Source organism: Chelon labrosus, assembly GCF_963514085.1.
Source record: "Chelon labrosus genome assembly, chromosome: 10".
In the NCBI taxonomy this organism is placed as follows: Eukaryota; Metazoa; Chordata; class Actinopteri; order Mugiliformes; family Mugilidae; genus Chelon; species Chelon labrosus.
The window spans coordinates 18,411,513-18,430,700 of NC_140360.1; the positions used below are offsets into that span (position 1 = coordinate 18,411,513).

Genomic DNA, 19,188 nt, shown 5'->3' on the forward strand with positions numbered 1-19,188 from the left:
TGTCCACCTGCTGAATGTCTGTCCAGTTTCTGGTTTAGCTGCTAAGTGCTTTTAGTTCGCCCGCTACTTGCTTACTCTGTGCGCTATCTGTTGCTGAGCAGGCAGTGTACCTCAGGATTTCAGGGTTTTTTGGCTGGGGACTCAAAATGACACTATGCAGTGGTGAGAGTGAATTTGCAGGAAGGATGCGTAAATAATCAGCCAAACCTTGCTGTACAGCTCTGTAAACTCAGCTGCAGTGGCTAGCTGCAGATTAAGGTGTAATTTTCCTTTTTGAAGGTGTAACTCTCTGTAGATCCGTCACTGAAATCAGTTCCCTCTGCGTTTGTTCGGTTGTGGCATTGTTTCACTGTTGTCATTTGAATTTCTAGTACTATATAATATTGATTGTATTCATTTTAAAAGCTCAGACCCTGAGACTCTTAGATCAGTCCTATTAAATTATCCACTGTGCAGCAGATACAATCTAACTGGTAGGCCTTTCTGCTGTCATCACCTCCAGGTCAGACTATTTTTATACCATGTATCTCAGATAGCAATTTTCTGTGTTTCAGTTCAATTTTCTATCTCGACAGTTCACTTTTGGTTGACAGCACAATCAAGGGTCTCACAACTGTCTCGATCATATTTTCACCTACAGCCACAGATGCAAATTATGAAACCTTATTTGCTCTTTAGTGAAGCAAGCAGACAGTTGCAACCGCTTCCTGTAAAGGAAGTGGCAACTGTTTCCAGCTACACACACACACGCTCACTTCTGGTGCCTGTATTTAATTTTTTTCTAATTTAATCTCAACAGTCTCTGCAACTCATGTTCTTGCAACAGTGGACATTTTCTTTCACTTAAATTGTTTTTCCTTGGAAGTCAGACGTGGCTACGGTAGAGTTTCACCTCTGGTGTTGAGATCTGAGGACATCACATCCCGGCCCCCTCTCTGAGGCAGGACTCAAGATGTCCCGAGGAAACGTCCTGCATTTAATCAAATAATCTGACGGGTCACGATAAAGGTTTACTTGACAATGATGAATTGTTCCACTAGTAACAGTACATCACCAGATTTTTTTGTCTCATTCGCAGCCCAAGTGGAGGTGCTGGGAGGAAAAAAAAGGAATCTCATTCAGATTAAGAGCCACTGGAGAGGGTTGGTCATCCTACCATTATATTCTAATTAGAAATCGTTAAGATGGATTTGACGATGATGATGATTTCAGATCTATTTAAGTAAATGACCAGAATAGCTGTATAATCTATGGTCGCATTAGCTAGAGCACCACGACTTTGACTGTCTTCCAAATCCTTCCTGTTACACTAAACAACATTTCTATGCTAATTTTAAAGTAAATCTAATGCCTGATTTATCCCCCCGAGCTTCACACCTGTTTTAATCCTGTCAGATATGCAAATGTGTGTGAACTCGTACACACTCTCACACTAAATTAAATTGCCTAAATGAGCACATCTAATGAAGGAGCCATAACTCAACATCGTCTACTCTGGGCCATTGAACAAATGATGCTGTCAGACACTAGACCTGAATGTCTTATTATACGGAGCGTCTCATCAGCTTGTACGGAGCATTGTGAAATAGCAGCATCGGAGGCTCTCCGAAAGGAACAAGGAGTAATTTGGAATGACAGCGGTCATTTTAAAATGGGTCATTTGGCAGACGCAAGTGAATAAAAACCCCACTGAGAGACAGCTAAACAAAATAACAGCAAATATAACGTAAAAAGGTAGTGTTTTACTGAGATAAACAAAAATGTTATTATCAAAATGCATCCAGGCACTACTTTAGCAATTACTCTGCCCGGGAAGGACAGTCAGTATGAAGTGTTTTTTGTAAAAAGCCCCAGTGTACCCAGAGACAGTGTTCAATATTCACTTTAGAAATCTGTGTGGACATTGTGTGCTGTTATAAAAAGGTTTTCTGTGGCCATGTTCTTCAAAAGGCCTCACTACAATGTGAGTGTTCATATTTTGGAGGAACAGAGGAAGACAAACACACATAGAAACTGAGTCTAGATAAGAAGTGGATTACAGTGGAGCCACCAGACCATGGCAACCCTGATATAAAAAGCTATTCTCCATTATGGAACCCAGTGCCGTGTCTGCTCTCTTTCTGACTCATCGCTCCTTGGCAAAACAATAAAGTTTCTCTTTCTATTTTTGCCAGAAATTAACAACTCAGCACACTGCACCTCACATAAGTCAATTTTTCAAGTTCTGTTCAGTCCGAGCTATACCTCATCACTTTACTTCTTCTGTCAGTATAGCCATTCTTGCCATCTTTGATTTTGCCTTAAACAAGGCTGTCCAGCTGTTCACTCTTTGTCGATACCTCAGTGTGAACCATCCCCAGTTGCATCAGTCGTGGTAACACAGCTTGGCACACATGGATGACCGAGCTCTTTAAGAGCTTGCGTGATAGCTGTCACAGTAGGAATGATGCCATTTTCTCTCAATGTTTCTCTACCGCTTTCCTTCCCTTTCCCCTCTTTGTTTATGTCGCTTTTGCCTTTTTGTTCACCTCTCTGGTGACAGGACTGATGAAGGATCTAGACTACAGGTTTTGGGAACACTGGAGAGAGAAAAAGCTTGAAAATGGTGCAGTAGTGTATTTCTGCTGCAGGGTGAAAGAGTTTGCATGTTCTTCCATGTGTGGGTTTTCTCCGGCTACTCTGCCTTCCTCCCACAGTGCAACAACCAAAGGCCATAGGTATGAATAGTGGTTTGTCTTTCTGTGTTAGCCCTGTTATAGACTGGCAACCACTGCGGGTATACCGTGCCTCTTGCCCAGTGACAGCTGGGATAGGTTCCTGTGACCCTCTAGGAGATTAACAGTAACAGATAATGGATGGATGAAACCTGTCACATGACAGATTTTCAGCTTTTTACACCCGGAGAGAGACAAAGCCAACATATGCATTCGCGGTTTGTGTCCTCTTTGAAGTTGAAGTTTGACGCTTGTGACCCATCAGAGAATGGACATGGGCCTTCTGAGGGTGTCCTGTGGTGTCTGGATACAGAATGTTGTTAGTGGGGGCCTTTGGGTCCTATGGGTTGAGGGGAGGGGCCTCTGTGGATCAGGCTTTATGGATCCAGTGCATCCCACAGATACTTGATCAGTTTGGGATCTAGTGAATTTGGATGCCAGGTCAACACCTTGTGCTGTTCTTCATGTTTTTTTATTGAGTTGTTCCTAAAACGTTTTTGTGTGTGTACCTGTGTCAGGCTGCATCCTGCTGGGGATGGCTGCTGCCATCAAGGAGTGTCATTGCTATGGGGTGAGGGTGTCTAGTCTGGTCTAGGTGGGTGGTACAGGTCTAAGTAACATCCACACGAATGCCAGGTCCAAAAGTTTCCCAGCAGAACATTGCATTGTCACAAGATGATCAATGTTATTCACTTCTCCCGTCATAATGTTATGGCTGATCGGTGTAGTGTCAAGAGCAAGCTGAAAATTCATGTAATTCTCTTTCCTGTGCCTACCTACTGTATACAGATGTGCCTAAATACTCTTTCTTTAATAGCATTGCTGGTTACAAGCACCTGGGTGTGGACAGCCACATTGGCTTTTCCTCCTTGAGTTTTAAATGGCATTCTTGCTCACTGGTATCTGGTATATAGCATCTGCCTTTAATATTTATTCAGTTGTGGTGCCAGGAATTGAAATGTTGTCAGTCAATCTTCTATTTTAATTCAGACAGAACTGGAGTAACTGCATGAACTCAGGTGCACTGTTGGCCTTGTTTCCTCAGACTTCAAAATAAGTTTTAGTCTCTCCTATATTTACTGCTTTAAGGATTTGCTCAACGCTAAAAAAAAACTGTCAGGAAATTGTCCATGTACCATATAAGCTTATAAGTAAAGTCCACTAACATTTCTAACTTAAATCCCCAACCAGAAAGTTTGACTCTGTGTTGTCTTGACTGAATTTCTCCTCTCAGCTCCGCCACAGTAATGCTGTCTCTGCTGTGTCCAAGCAAAGCCGTGCATCTGTATCCCGCGGCTTACAAGCTGTGCACGTCTGAGGTTGCACTGCGGCCAAGAATTGCTTGATCAACTCAATTTCCTCCCAAAGTCTCATTCTTCATACCTGCCATCCGTTTCCCATCACCTTTCCCTTCTTTTTCTTCTTTCACCCTCTCTCTCTCTTTCTCTCTCTCTCCCTCTCACAGAGGTGCAGATTTATGGAGCAGCCCGAACGCTGATGGCCCCAGTCCAGCCTGAAGAAGTGATTTGTTCGGAGATTACAGACAGGGAAGACAGAGAGAGACGTATTAATGATGTTAAGGACAAATCATCAGCATGGATCCGAAAAAAAAGGGAGAAGAAAAAAGGGAGAACTGGGTGACCTTTAGGAAATGGTCTCTATTTAGTCTGACAAAACCAAATCTCTAGGCACGGCAGAGATAAGGGTCATCTTTAATGAGACTCTGACGTTTACCTAAATAGAAGTACTATTTTTTGCAAGCCTCAGGTCTCAGTTGTCCAAAATTGATATTTATTGCTGTTTTTTGTAGGATGACTCATACTTGGTACAGTGACCATCAGTTTGTTTTATTTGCGCATCAAAAGTCTTTCAACAAAGCCATTCTCCCCATATGCTGAGGATGCACTAATTGCTCTTTGGGTGGTTCTGGGTAAGCGCTTAACATCTCACTGGATGTTTGCTTTATCGTGTTGGAGCTAGCCAAGGACGCTCAGCGGGGGGCACCTTCAGCAGTCTCCTTCCCCCAGACCTCCAGCCATATGTGGCCCTGTGTGAGCATCAGCGTTGACGGGGCCTCTGGCAGTGTGAGATGGTGCCCCCTTTCGCTCTTCTTAATTACCTGTGTGATGGAGTGGTCACCCCCCAGCAGAGCCACTGTTCCACAAGGTGTCAGGGGCAGGGCGGACACACCGAGCTGACCACTCAAACCTGCCTCACCTTTCCCTGTCTCTCTTGTCAGATCAGATTAATAATAAAACAGCCCGAGACGGGTTTTGCCTTATCTTTTTTTATAGGTATACATTCAATCTTTGTCTACCTTTCATTCTATACACATTTGTTCGCATGGTGATGATGCCATCCCTTTTTAATACAGGAAAATAAGCATTATTGATTGTCCCCAGCTTCATTAGCAAGGCTCCCGTTTGTTTATTGGATTGCACAAAGTACAGAGAACACAATCCTGGGTGGAAAATAAAGAGGAAGGCACCGGGAGTCCAAACTGTACCCACGGAGATTATGGCAGAACACATTAACTGTTGCTGTAGCAACCGCTGCCAAATCAGAAGAAAACTCGAACATTTTATGCAGACTAATTTCTCAAAATGCCCTCATGCTCTGTGTTTCTTTCTCTGTCTTCTTCTTCTTCCTCATTACCTACCTTTGAAGATCAAATATTCTTCAAATCTGATAACCTTGTTCAGGTTTAACAGATTGTTTATTCAAATGCAAGGTGCATATTTTTTGATAGATAACATAAGTCATAAGGACAAACTCTATAACCTTCTGCAACACTGAAGCTGAACTCCAGCCTCTTATCTGGTGTTACACTGTAAATCTAGACACTTCAGGAGACTTGTTTCACCTCAGCCACTGAGTGCTAAGTGGTAATAATGAGTGTTTGCTCAGAGCCTTGGGGTCCTTGCCTAAATTTTCTAAGAGTATGCTAATGTCACTCCAAAGCACTTCAATCAGGGATGATAGTGTTTTCGTGAATGATGAGGCAACCTGCCGTCTGAACAAAGATTCCCGGTGCGTCTGAGGAAGTGTGTGGGGGTTGTTCAGGTGAACAGGGCTGCGCCTGTGGAGACATTTATCACCCACAGCAGAAACTGTCTCATGCATGCACGGAATTCTCAATGGCACTGGGCCGACATGCGGTTCATGAACGAGACGGCAGTTCTGCTTTCAGATGTAAACGTAAAGTGAAAAGAGGAACCTCCACTATGTGTGCGTAGAGTTTGTTTTACAATGTCATGTGAATGTCTACAGTATATATGTGCACACAGTAGGTTTTCTACGCTAAAGAACTGAAATATATTATATATATTTTCCCCTTATTCAGTACTTAACTTGCTTTTGTTCATTTATTGCTATTTATTGTCTCCATTATACGACATTTCTATTAAATGACTCTTTTTATTTCAGATGAAGCTCTACTAAAAACTGTCCCTCATTCTTTATTATGCAAACACATTCATAGGTAGTCATTTACTGTAAGCGAGAGCAGTAAATGCTTTGTATCATTCAGCAGGCTGACCACAAGAAACAGAAAGAGAAGTGAGGAGAAGACTTTCTCGTGTAGGCCTGGGGTACAGTGACATTAAAAATAATTAAGCGTGGTTATTGGATAGAAACAGGAGTTTCCACTGACTCTGTGTGATAATGCAGACAGCAGAGACTTGGCTGAGCTGAAAGACCCCCATCTCTTTCATTTACACCTCTAACGTCCATTCAGTTTCTCCTTACATTTGCTTCCTTTTTAAATGAACAACACTGGGGTTTACTACAACAAACGGTTCATCTCTTAATTTAAATGAGTGATGGGCAGTATCCACTGCATGATTCAATTGGTTTTAAAAACTAGATATGTTGTAAAGGTGATCAAAAGACCAGTCTAGGCCTAATCACTCAACCAAACACAATCTGATCTCTAAATCTATTTAAGTGAACACAGACATTGATTTTTGTGTGAAGAGTTTAACTGCAAACGTGTTCACTGAGCCGTGTCTCTCTAAATGGCCTGAGATTTCTTGAAGATGGGATTTACGTCACGCACTGTGTGTTTTGCAAATTTGCAACCCGGTCTGAAGCATCACATCCTGATAGGCTCGAACAGAGAAGCGTTGCGACATCCTGCTCGCTAAGAGCGGTTTATTGCTGCTCTGCTCCTCACTGTCCTGCTCACAAAGCGCAGCTCTGACACACAACTTGACCTGACCTGATGTAATCCACAAAGTCATTTTTGCTTTGGTCGACAAGGTCTCGACTGATCACTTCATCTCTCTTCGTCCTCTCGGGCGCTCATCCGTTGGCGCGACAGCAGCCAGCCACAGACGGCGCTTCTGCCCACACCGCGGGCTTTAGAATAAGTGAATGTTGCGGCGAGAAGGCATTGTGGGAGGACTCCGTGGATGACAGTCAGTTCGCTGGGAATTAAAATCTCAAGGAGAAGCTCGAGCGAGACACCGGCTCCAAAATCCTGACTTGTTTACCTTGTTCCTGGCACAGAGGAGCATCGCTGCGAGGTCTTTACGCACAACCGAAGGAGCTGCCGGAGGAACGTCTGCCTGTCACTACGATGTCCGCGGCAACAGCTTCAGTAGCAGACGTGTCCAGAACTGATTTCACAAACAAAGATGACAGACGTGGCAACACAGGTAAGACAGATAGTTTAGAAAACCAGAATGTCTAATTCATACACTCCGAGGTGTAGGGTGTGTAGGAGATGGGTGTTTGTTTTTGGCACTTCGCTCTTTTCATAGTTCTGCTTCCTGCTCAAACACTGGCCCTTAAAATTATCAACATTCTTAAAAACATAATGTTTTATGTGTATGAAAGAGAAGGGGTAAACGGTAGAGCTTCGTATATTCCAATATCCATTTAGGCATTTGCAGTACTTTCTGTTTCCTGATAATTGCACTAGGATTAATAGCCAGTGTGTGTTATGTGATGCAGAGGAACACTGCAACAATAATAATAAAGGAAATGTTGCACATTAAAGCAAGCATTTACTTGTTGGGTTGTTGTCAGATTAGAAGACGTTAAAAGGTTCCCATGTCTCATGGTGAAAGAAAGATAGAGACGAACGGAGAGGAAGCGAAAAATGAAGTGAAGTCAGAAACTCTTCGAGCCGACACACAGCTGGCTGTCTTACACACATGGTCAGGCAGAGACACATGTGCATAGGAGTTACATAAAAGCGATGCTCTTTGCCTGTTTGCACTGAAGTATGCCCTTGTGTTATATAAATGTGAATAGGGTGAGATAATGCTAATGGCCTTCATGGGAGTATTTATCCCAGTTGAGTCTGCCCTGCTGCCATAGCACAACATGATCAGAAGAAGGAAATGGCGTGTGTTCTTGTTCTCATCTCTTCTTCTTCTTCTTCTTCTTCTTTTGTCTCACAGTGAAACTTTTGAAATAGTCGTCCTTGTCCTGATAAAAGCGCACCACATGCTTTTCCTTGGACACAGATATTCTCCTTCCTTTAAAAAACACAAAGAGGAAACAGTGTGAGGCCTGCTCTGTCACAAGTCTGTTGTCCGTAAGTGACAGCTAGAAGCTGGTTTCTCTCACTTGTGACTTTTCCGGGTGTTGGTCACATTATTCTTCCCAGCTGTTTTGGAAAGTGGCATAATTGTGTTTATTTGCATGTTTCACTACGAAGTTGTTGTAGGCTCATCATGCCTACTGGTGCACTGAGCTGTCACGGTTAGAGCCCTGCCCTTCCTGTAATATACCGAGCACCCTGCTGTGCTGCATGATAACCGGGTGTTCAGCATGGCTCCATATGGCCTGGGTGTTTCCACCAACCTCGCAGGCCTTTCTGCTTAACTATTTATCACGTTTCCTGCTTTGATACCGTTAGAATTCGATGAAGCGCAGCGCCAGGCTGCTTCGGGGTAGGGGGGACTGTGTTTTGTCGCTCAGTGTTGTACAGCCCTACAGCAGTTCAGCGCTGATAGCTGTGCAATGGCTGTCCCACTCCAAACCGAATCTCATCTGCAGTGCTCCCTCTCACGGTTCACCCTGAATTGTTGTTGTGCTGCTTCTGAATCCTGAGTCCTTTGATCATCTCTGTGAATACAAATTTCTTCTGAAGATAAAAAAAAAAACTTTTTGGTTAACTCTGTGTGATGAATGCATGTTTAGCAGAGGCAACAAAATTCTGTATCTCATTTACACAGTCACCACCTGACCACCAGCTCTCTCTGCTTCAGGTCGTTCCCAGGCTCAGTGCACACCCATGCCACTGCCAGCTCTGGGCACCCAGAGGATCATCCAGGGCAATGGCACCAATGTGGGCACAGTCATTTCTCTGCAGTGTCCCGCCAAACACAGACTGATCGGCGACAAGCTGACATGTGTCATGGACACCAACACAACCCACTGGGTTGGGGAGACCTACTGTAAACGTGAGTTGAAACGGATTGTAGAAAGTGATACTTTTAACTGACAAAAAGAGTGGCAGTTATTAGTCACCTGCTTGTACCCAGGAAAATGTCAGCTTATGAATCTAATTATGCTTACATGTTATTACTAAAATGTGCGTGCGTGCGTGCAGATTAAATGTTTCCACTAGTAAAATTGCAAATCCTGCAAAACTTTCTTTGAGGAGTTTCTGAAGCTTATTATTCTGAATATATATTAGACATTAGTTTATCATCATTGGGAAGAGTCACATAAAGATGTTTAAGGTGGGCACAGGCACACTGAGAGAAAATAACTTGCTGCTTGTGGATAAAGCTCATTAAATGATAATGTTAATGCTAATCGAGGTAGAGAGGAATCATTTCAAGCAGGAGCAGAGGCAGTCATTATTTGGTGAGCAAGTGGAAAAAGTGAGAGCAACATTTTAATTATATTTCATCATCATGGGAGAGGAGGAGCCGTCTGAAGTGAGACCGAAACAAATCAAAACTGAATTCATGTTTTATTGTCCTTTCTATGATGCACTGAGTTGCAAAATTACCTTTCATTTTTGACAATTTCTTCCGGATAATAACTCGCGATATATCTGAGCTGTCTGCGTGGCAGATAATATCCGTAAACCTGGAGTGAGGTGGATGCGTTTTTCCGCGGCATTTGAGTCAGATCAGGAATTGTTATACACAGATTTCGCAGCGTGATGAATGGAGCTGTCCAATACGCTGAGTGCAGGAGATGGAAATAAAGTCAATAAATCAGTCGACTCTCCTTTTCTGTCACACCCCAGCTCTGACGCCCTACGAGGATTACGGCTTCCGCGTGGCCGTCCTGGCATCCATTGTGAGCACCGCCATCATCATGATAATGTCCGTGGCCTTCATCACCTGCTGCTTGCTGGACTGCATCAAAGAGGACAAGAAGAAAGAGGAGGAGAGGTGAGCGGGGGAAAGTCAAAATTACAAAAGGCAGAGCGTAAAAGCAACAGCCTCAACAAGACAAATGTGCACATTATCAGCAAAATAAGGAAAATGATTTATTACATTATGCAATACATGACTGGATTGTTTGTACAGATGCATCATCAATAAGTAGCAACAGGTGTAAGGTAGCCAGTGATTCCTAAGTTAATGCCTCAGCCCATCCAGTGGGTAACCTAAAGGGTCATGGGGTCATGAGTCGTATACCGAGGCAGGAAGGGAAAATGTGCTTTTTCCACCCTTCCTCTTTCAATTCTGATTATTCTTTTTTTTGTTTAGCTTTTTTTGGACATTGGACAAATTTTGCCTATTTCAATTAAGAACAAGCATTTAGGCTTATATGTAAACCCTGTCTTCCAAGATCAAACATCTCTTTGATGGAAAATAACAAGGGGCAGAAGCTAGACGCTGTCTTGTTGCTGGGAGCCACTACTCTAACCTGAAAAACTACTTTTACAAGCTCATCCTGTATGAAAACAAAACAAAAAGCACGACCTTCCTTCTTAAGTGAAACAATAATGTAAACCACAACTGCATTTCAAAACCTGACGATTTTTTTTATTATTTTTTTTTTCATGACAGAGAGGTAGATATGTTGCAGTGGGAGGAGGACGTGCAGCGCCGCGAGGACAGCAGGTCCCGCTACAGTCATAAAGGTCGAAACAACAACAACAACAACAGCCAGGAGAAGATGCTTTCCCTGTGGGACACCGGTAACCCGGCCCTGTGTGACAGGATGCGACCCTGCAGGTGAGATGTGGGCTGGTTTTAATTGAAATGTTTAAAAAGGGGAGCCGATCTGTGCAGGAGTGTTAAAGAATCATCTTTCCATCTTTTCCTACACAGATGTCAGCACCAGTACATCTATAGTCCCGCCTGCACCTACATCCCCCCGCCTCCGCTTTCTGCTCTTCCCGGACACGGCTACGACCAACCTCTCTTACCCCGAAACCCAGAATCTGATCCACCTCAGTACCCCGGACCTCCTCCGTCTTCCTATCAAACGGCGGGCCCGGGCCTGGTCCCAGTCTCAACGGTGGGGTCTGGTTTGGTGTGGCAGTATGGAGGACATCAGAGCAGCTCGCCATCAAACATAGATGAGTCCAGCATGAGGAATATAAACTCAAACAGGAATACGAACCCCAAAGAATTCCCTATAAGGATTATATCAGTGTGAGGACACATCGCACGGGAAGTGAAAACCATCAGTCAAGACTTTGTTTACAATGTGAACTCTACTGATGGGGGCTGTGAGAAATAAAAAACTACTGTCCGCATGTGTTTGCTGAAATTATCATGTCCGCAGTGCTGCACAGCATGAAGTCTCGCTGAGACTCAATGTGCCTTTGATGAACTGTAACGGCACAGTGCCCCCTGTCGGAAAAGGGGGGCTATTGCACTTTCAGGATGTGGATGGGATTTGTGCTTACATTTAGTTGCGCTCACAACTTTCCTGTCCTTTCAGGGCAGGAGAGTTTTCTTTGATGGGGGAGCAGGAAATCACAGCGTGTAAATATGAATTTTAATGTTTTGAATGTAAATAAAGACTTCAACCAATGATGAGTGGTGTGAGAGTTCAACAGTTTACATGCTTCTTCTGTTTACATGCTTCTTCTTCTTCTTAATATTATTATTATTTCTATTATTAGGCCTAATTGAGCCGGTGGAGCCATCACTCGTTTATAAATTGGAGTGTTATAAAGTGATAAACAGAAGGCTTAGCTGCCTCTGGCCCTGATAATCTTCCAGGCGGCTCAGGTCACCGTCGCTGCTCATGCGTCTCTGGAGGTCGGTCATGTGGCGGCGCTGATGTAATCGGACACCACAGACACCGGGGAGACCAGGAAGTCTGGCAGGGGGGAGGTCGTCGGTCCGATAGGCGAGTCCCACATTGTTTGTCAGTATGACAGGTTTGTGAATCAAGGGTAAGATGTTTTGTCTTGTTGCGGGTAACAGGCGGCAGGATCACCCGATCGCCGGCTGTGCTGTGTGGGTGCGCAACCTGTTGCTGAACACTCACACTCCAAGTTTAGTCGTCGCTATAGCGATATGGCTTTATTTAGAGAATGTTTTCTTTTTGCGCTCCTTGAAATTGCTTCATTTAGAGACAGTTTAGCTTCTAAATAAAGTCGTTTTATAGACAGGTCTGTTTATGTTGCTGTGGACTTATCAGAGCTATCCAGTCCATTTAGACGTGCAGGATGAGGCTCTTTCCTCTCAGTCACACATCCGAACTTTATTTGGAATGATTTAATCACACTTGATGTACTTGTAACTGTTTTGCTGCTCTTTGCTATCTCAAGCTTTTCGCAGTTAGGTTACAAATGAAATACATGGAGATATCTGTGTAATAGAGCCAAGAATAACTGGATCAACAGTGCAGTAAAAGATCACAACAAGTGAAACATCACCAAGACTGCCTGGCTGACAGCAGAATATTTCCCTTTTGTCATTTTGCCCCAGTTCTCCTCTCTGCTCAAGGAGCTCACTCTTCTTCTACCTCAGTGGTGACGGTCTTCTCTTAATGCATCAAAGTGAGCTGGAACAGCCTCAGAACCTCACCACTCCCTTAATTTCTACTGGTTCTGTTGTTTATTCATTATTTTATACAACGACTGTGCCAACCTTTCTGAACTGGAGAATAAACCTCTTAGATATTTTCAGAGCACGAATGACGCCAGGACCAGCTTACGAACAAAGTACTTAAGGCTAGACGTGAAATCTACAGGTCTACGGTTCAAGCCCTAACTGTACAGGGTCGTGACCTGTTTCTGACCTGTTCTGCACACTACGACACAATTTAGGAATTAAAATGTTTATGTAGGGCTGAGTGCACTTTTTTTTCCAATCTTCCTTGACCAGATTTTGATGGCTACCAGGACCAGCTGCAGAGTGACGTCCAGTTCCTGTGCTCGGATCAGCGGCTGGACACTGAGTTGGTTGACAGACTGGTGCTGCAGCTCAACAGGATCTACCCCCAGATACTCAGTGACAAGGAAGCCCACAGGGTCACGACACACAAAAATCTGCCAAACTGAATTTTCGGAGCAGGAGCTTACTGAGCAGGCGTGAATATGTACAGTAATTTAATGCAGCCTGTCTCTCCCTGCAGTTCAGGAACCTGAGCGTGCCCACCAAGGTCCGACTAGCCGAGCTGTTGAAGCACCTGCTTGGGAGAGGCGAAGAGGCGTGTCACGAATTCTACCGAGCGCTTCACATTCACGCTGAGGACGTCTACTCCTACCTGCCCACCAGAGTCAGGCAAAAGGGTAAAAACAGCAGGGAGCAGGGCTTCTCAGGCATTTTATTGGCTGGAGCTCGACAAAGTAGGGAACTGAAACAAAAGTGTGTGTGGCATAGTCGTGATAATGGCAGAGTTTTCCCTCCTGTTTTCCCTACTAATATATGAGGGAGGGACCTAACAATATTAAACAAACTAAATGTTATTAGGGGGTTAGGGTTAGTTAGTTATTTAGCTTATTTACATGACGGCATGCAATTTCAACACTTGTGCTGTCTGCACTGGTATTATTTAAAGTCTCTAGTTTAATTCATGTGTTTTAAGTGAGACAAATCACACTAGCAGCTTCCTCTGGGACGTACACTGATCAGCCATAACATTATGACCACCTTCCTAATATTGTGTAGGTCTCCCTTGTGCCTCCAAAACAGTTGTAACTCATCAGAGAATGGACGTGGGCCTTCTGAGGGTGTCCTGTGGTGTCTGGCAACACATTGTTGTTAGTGGTCCTATTTGTTGATAGGAGAGGCCTCTGTGGATCATCCCACAGATTCTTGGTCAGTTTGGGATCTAGTCTGGTCTAGATGGGTGGTACATGTCTAAATAACATCCATACGAATGCCAGGTCCAACAGTTTCCCAGCAGAACACTGGATTGTCACAACATGGTCAATGTTATTTACTTCTCCTGTCAGTGGTTTTAATGTTGTGGCTGATCGGTGTACAATGGTTGGATCCCCTGCTGCGCAATGTCCCTGTCCAGCTTTATGCAGGCTTATCCTATTTAAGATGCAGAGAGAAGCTAGTGTGCTGCTTGGACTGCTTGATGTGACATTGCACAGGTTGTTATTTAAAGTGTTCTTCCCTTTAACCACATTTACTCTCTGTTGCAGAGATGGCTGATCCTAAACCGACTAACAATGTGGCAGACCACGAAGAGCGATATGGGCTTAATCAGAGAGGTAAATCTAATCAACATCTATGTGCTGACTGCAGTAAAACAATAGATGGACTGTGTCTTTTGCTACCTGAAAGTTGGTCTAACATAAAGCACCCAGTTTCACAAGTTTAAGCCCTATTACTATAATCCAGGTTTACTGTACAGTGCAATTCATGATCTGTTTTCCAGAACAATGTGGGGGAAAAAAACACATTTAAATTTTCTAGTATTAGACGATCAGTCACAGTAAACAATTACGCAGCTTTTACGCAAGTTTTTATTGTCATTGTGTAGCTGTGAGCAGGAACTAATATACTTCCTCTGTGGTGTGTTCAGGAACACTTGAACATCCGAGATATTAGGATCAGTTCCATGACAACAGAGCTCGCAGACGCTTCACTCTTTGCAGTTTATTTACTCACTTCTGATTCAGAGTCAAACAAAATGGTTGACAGATTACTCGTTTTAAAAATGTGTCTACTCCGTTCAAATTCACTTTTAATCCACTTAAGATGAAACCTGTGGTAGAGAATAGGAGGACGGTGTGATATAATTATACAAAAGGTGGACAATACTGCAGTGTAATAATAATTTATACTTAATGACACCAAAAAGTCTTCCATTTGTCCTTTGGTTCTATCTAAAGATCTATAATTTGGCTGTATGTTTTTTGGAACATTACAGTCTATGTGAGTGTGCGTCAGGGTGCCTCTGTGCCCCCTCGCTGATCCTCCGATAAGCCCCTTAAGCTCAACTAGGCTTTGTTCTTCAGTGAGCGTAGTTGTCTGCTGAACCTTTTAACCCCTAGCATCAGAATGTGGGCCCCTCTGCTTTGCGCTGCTCCACCATTCTTCCTCCCATTACATCCAGGGCTCTGGCTTTGTGGGTCAGTTAAGCTCACGTGCAGAGCAGCTTCCTCTGTCCTCTGCATTCCTTTGAACAGTCAGCGGTTGCGTCCACTGGGTCAAAGGTATGTCAGCAGGGAAATGGGTCATCGGTTAGGAGTGGAAAACACTCACTCTCAGTCATTAGACATACAAAATAAATTAGGGCTTGTGTAGATTGTGAACAACACACAGCAGCCTTGACCTCTTGACTCTTGTCTTATACCAGTTCATAAGTAAGCATATCTTTTTGTTTCTTTGGGTCATATCATCATTTACCAACTATATGCACATTTAGTAAGCCTAACTAATAATGAAATATTAAAGGGGAACTAAACATGTTAAAGGGGAACTACTGGCATAAAATATGGTCGTTTACTCACCCATATAACTTTTGTGTAATTTGTAGTCCTTCGGGAGATAATTAGATCAGTGTATATCCATGTATGTGACTGGGGCACCGAATCGCAGCCTCTAAATAACGCATTATCTGCCGCGAAACTCGTTCATTTCACCAATACTTTGTTATCGTACGCTGGTGCTATTCCTGCTAGTTTTTTCGCAACATGGCTGAATATTTTTCTGATTCTGAGGTTGTGGACGAACCATAGCAGTAGCAAATTACAGGTAAACAAGCCGACCGTTGCGAGTGCGCGCGGTGCTCAGAGACGACATCATCCAGGTCGGAAGACATCATCCGGGGTCTGTAGGTCAATCTACAAACCCCAAATGATGAACAGGTAACTCCGGACTCAACGGGGAATAGCACTAGCGTACGATAACAAAAAATTGGTGAAATTAACAAGTTTTGCGGCAGATAATGGGTTATTTAGAGGCTGCGTTTCGTTGTCAATGGATATATGCTGATCTAATTATCTCCCAAAGGACTACAAATTACACAAAAGTTATATGGGTGAGTAAACGACCGTATTTTATGCCAGGAATAAGGTCCAGGTTGTAAAAAACAGTAGTTCCCCTTTAACATGTTTATAGTTTTATGCATGCAGAGTCTCTGATGAAGTGTATTTTCTTTTCTTTCTTTCTGCAGGACCAACTTTCTTCCTGAGCTGCTTCAGTTTTGTAGTTGGAATTGCAATGCTCTACTATTACGGAGGTGAGCCGTACAGAATGATGCTAAAGCATTCAGACCCGTTCCTCTTTTGCTAAAGCGACCCTTATATTAGATTTCCTTATTAATTAAAAACATCCCCGTCACTCCAAAGCACTGTCCTCATATTTCTTGTCATCTTTCTACACACAGAAGCCGAGACATTGAAATGTACCGGAGGGTTTCTTCACTGCTCTGTGGCAAGACTTGGTAAAAACGCTCGATGTGTTTTAACTTCCTATGTGGAGGTTGGAATGCAGAAATAATGAGGCCATTAATGTCGAGGAACTGCTTAAGAAGTAGCCCTGTGAGAGGAACAAACTGTGGAATTTGCCTCTTTGCTGTGCCAAACTCTCATGAACCCGCAGAGATATAACATTTTCTGTCTGAAATCGCGCGTCTTAGAGTGTAACTTTAAGCATACAAGTACTAACTGATATTTTTTAAATCTCTTGATATTAACCCAACTCGTTCTGTCGAGTGACATCTCTTAAATAGAAAAAAAAAAATACATATTTCTCTTCTATATTAGCTCATGTAAGAGTCTTGTCTGGATATCCTTTTTTTTTTTTTTTTGAGCTAATAACCGAATGTAATTTCACTCTCAAAAAAAAATGTTTTTAGTTGCTCTAGATTCAGTCAGCTTTCAGCAAATGTCACAATTAAATGTTTAAACTGTCACGTTAAGAGCTAAAGAGGCTAACGAAGGGCGGGGGAACGCCCTGTTCTGAGAAGAGAACTGTTCAGGCAGAGCCAAGTGAAAACATTTGTGTGTAGACTATTGGTGTGCACAGGCTTTAACAAAGTAACTTGAATTTTTAATGCACAGATACTGTAACAGACCATAACAGATACTGTACTTCCAGCACCTTAACCCACTTCCGGTGCCTTTAATGCTGTGTTGACTCAATTCTTGATAATCTACTGAAGTGCAATATAACTACTTTCCCTCAAATAAAGCAGAAAAAGTTATGTTCGCATGTGGTTGCATCTTATTTCTAATCTGGTACGACAAAGATATTTGTAGAAAAAACGGACATTAAATACTGCACGTAGTAGTGTGTTCACAGGGGAAATGAGCACTTGCCAGAGGAAGTTGTTTACAAGTTTAGTAATCATGTGAAAGCATTTATCTCATCGACTGAAGTGAATCCATAAAAACACTAGAGGGCACTGTTCCCTCACTCAGCTCACCACAGAAGGAAACGAGGATGATGGAAAATGTTCCACTGTGCTTTAAAAACAATGACAGTCGGAAGCAGGAGACAGCCCTCATTAAATATTAATGACAATCAAATTGATTGAATGAATAAAGTTAATAAAATGCTGCTTAATTACCTCCTCTTGAAAGCATTGTGCGCAAAATGCAAACCCTCTCTGTGCATTTACATAAATAATCAGTGGGGAAATAGCCACATCAAAGATGGTGTAGAGGAGAGCTCAGGTGTCTGGTCACAGGGGATTTGCTGCGCTGAGCACCACCTTTCTGCCTCTGCCCTCCCTGAAAAGAGAGAGAGAGCAACAGATAAGAGAAGGGAACCAGGGAGAGAGAGGGGAGGGATGGGGAGGTGCTAAAGGGGTTGGAAATGTCACCAGAGTGATTGTTCAGTTCGAATACAGGCATCCACATTCCCAAGAGAGAGCTATTAATACCCTCGCTTCACAAGAACTAAAACTCCTCATGGAGCACAAGCATCCTCTGATATAGGACCCCCCTGTGGAGTCAGTTTGTTTTACTTCAAGACTGGGATGGTGCCAGAACAGTAGGAGACGTAGATATACATAATGTATAAATATATCGGTCCACAGATCTGCCCTGAGTGGAGCTGTGTGTATCATCAATCTGGCTCTTGGCTCGACTGGCTGTTTCCACGGTTACCAATGATAGTTGTGGAGGAGGAAGAGGATAAGATTGTGACGCTGGTCTGTCAGCTGAGAGGTGCTTTGTCACAGTCACATTGAAAAAATTATACACGCAAGCTTGAATGTTATTCAGGTATTCAGCTGATAATTGTATGAAACAGCCTGAAACTGCTTTTATATTCTCGTGTTAAGCCGCTGAAGCGTTTGAAATGAGCATTTGCTTGGGCTCTAATTGGGGTGTCAGTGACACTGAAGTCTAATTAAGGCTTCCATTTTAACAAGTAGTTCTGCCGGGGTCTGTGCTGTGTTGACTCTGACTCACCAGCTGCTGCCGGTCCAGAGAACCACAGGCTGAGCCCAGCTTTGCTCATAGTAGAGGGGTTCACGGCACAACCAAACATCTCCATAATTGAATGTTAGGCACGACGCCTGTGGTTGGGGACAGATGCGTCGGGGGAGGCCGAAGCTGTGGAGGTGAGCCGGAGCTCTGAGGCAGATGAGGCACGCCCTGATCTGTATACGTGTGATCAGCAGAACCATTAACCCTCCCGGGCTGAGGTGTCTGGAAAAGAACATCCTGCTCAAACGTCATCAGCGCAATTAAAAATTCAAGTGTGCTCAACTGTGTGTGTGTGTGTGTGTGTGTGTGTGTGAGACTGCGGTTGTGCCTCCGTGTCTGGCCTGCACTTGGGATCACAATCGGACAGCAGAGGAGGCAGACAGCGTGAGGTCACATGTGCCTGATTGCTGTTGTCTCCGCTTTCCTGTTTGTCCACCAGGAACAAATGTTGTGTTGTTTACCTACCAGACCTCTTTGTCACTACGGCTGTTTCTCTCCTGTTCACTGTTTTCTCCCTGTGCCTACTGCAGCCCAGGACAATGATTTTCTGGTGAATGAGCATCGGTTGGATTTTGTTTGAGTTTTTTTTTTTTTTTTTTGGTGGAAAATTCTCTGAGAGCCTAGAGAGGTCAGTGTGTTTGTAGGTCAGGTAGGGGATTGTTAAGGTCAGGTCAGAAGAGGAGAGGGCCAGAA

The 19,188-nt window shown here is 43.5% G+C and overlaps 2 protein-coding genes across 2 annotated transcripts; both read left to right on the plus strand.

The window, feature by feature from the left end:
• The first annotated feature begins 6,847 nt into the window (after positions 1–6,847).
• susd3 (sushi domain containing 3) lies at positions 6,848–11,646 on the plus strand. The gene is made up of 5 exons (XM_084553667.1): positions 6,848–7,372; positions 8,936–9,130; positions 9,931–10,078; positions 10,703–10,870; positions 10,967–11,646. Exons 1-5 carry the CDS (start codon positions 7,294–7,296, stop codon positions 11,295–11,297), a joined length of 921 nt encoding a protein of 306 aa, XP_084409793.1. The 5' UTR covers positions 6,848–7,293; the 3' UTR covers positions 11,298–11,646.
• Positions 11,647–12,791: 1,145 nt separating this feature from the next.
• Positions 12,792–17,333, plus strand: LOC311493808 (caspase recruitment domain-containing protein 19-like; the record flags this gene model as incomplete). Its single annotated transcript, XM_084552592.1, has 6 exons — positions 12,792–12,819; positions 12,983–13,128; positions 13,233–13,389; positions 14,254–14,322; positions 16,233–16,298; positions 16,446–17,333. 6 exons carry the CDS (start codon positions 12,792–12,794, stop codon positions 16,556–16,558), a joined length of 579 nt encoding a protein of 192 aa, XP_084408718.1. The 3' UTR covers positions 16,559–17,333.
• Between the last annotated feature and the right edge of the window lie 1,855 nt (positions 17,334–19,188).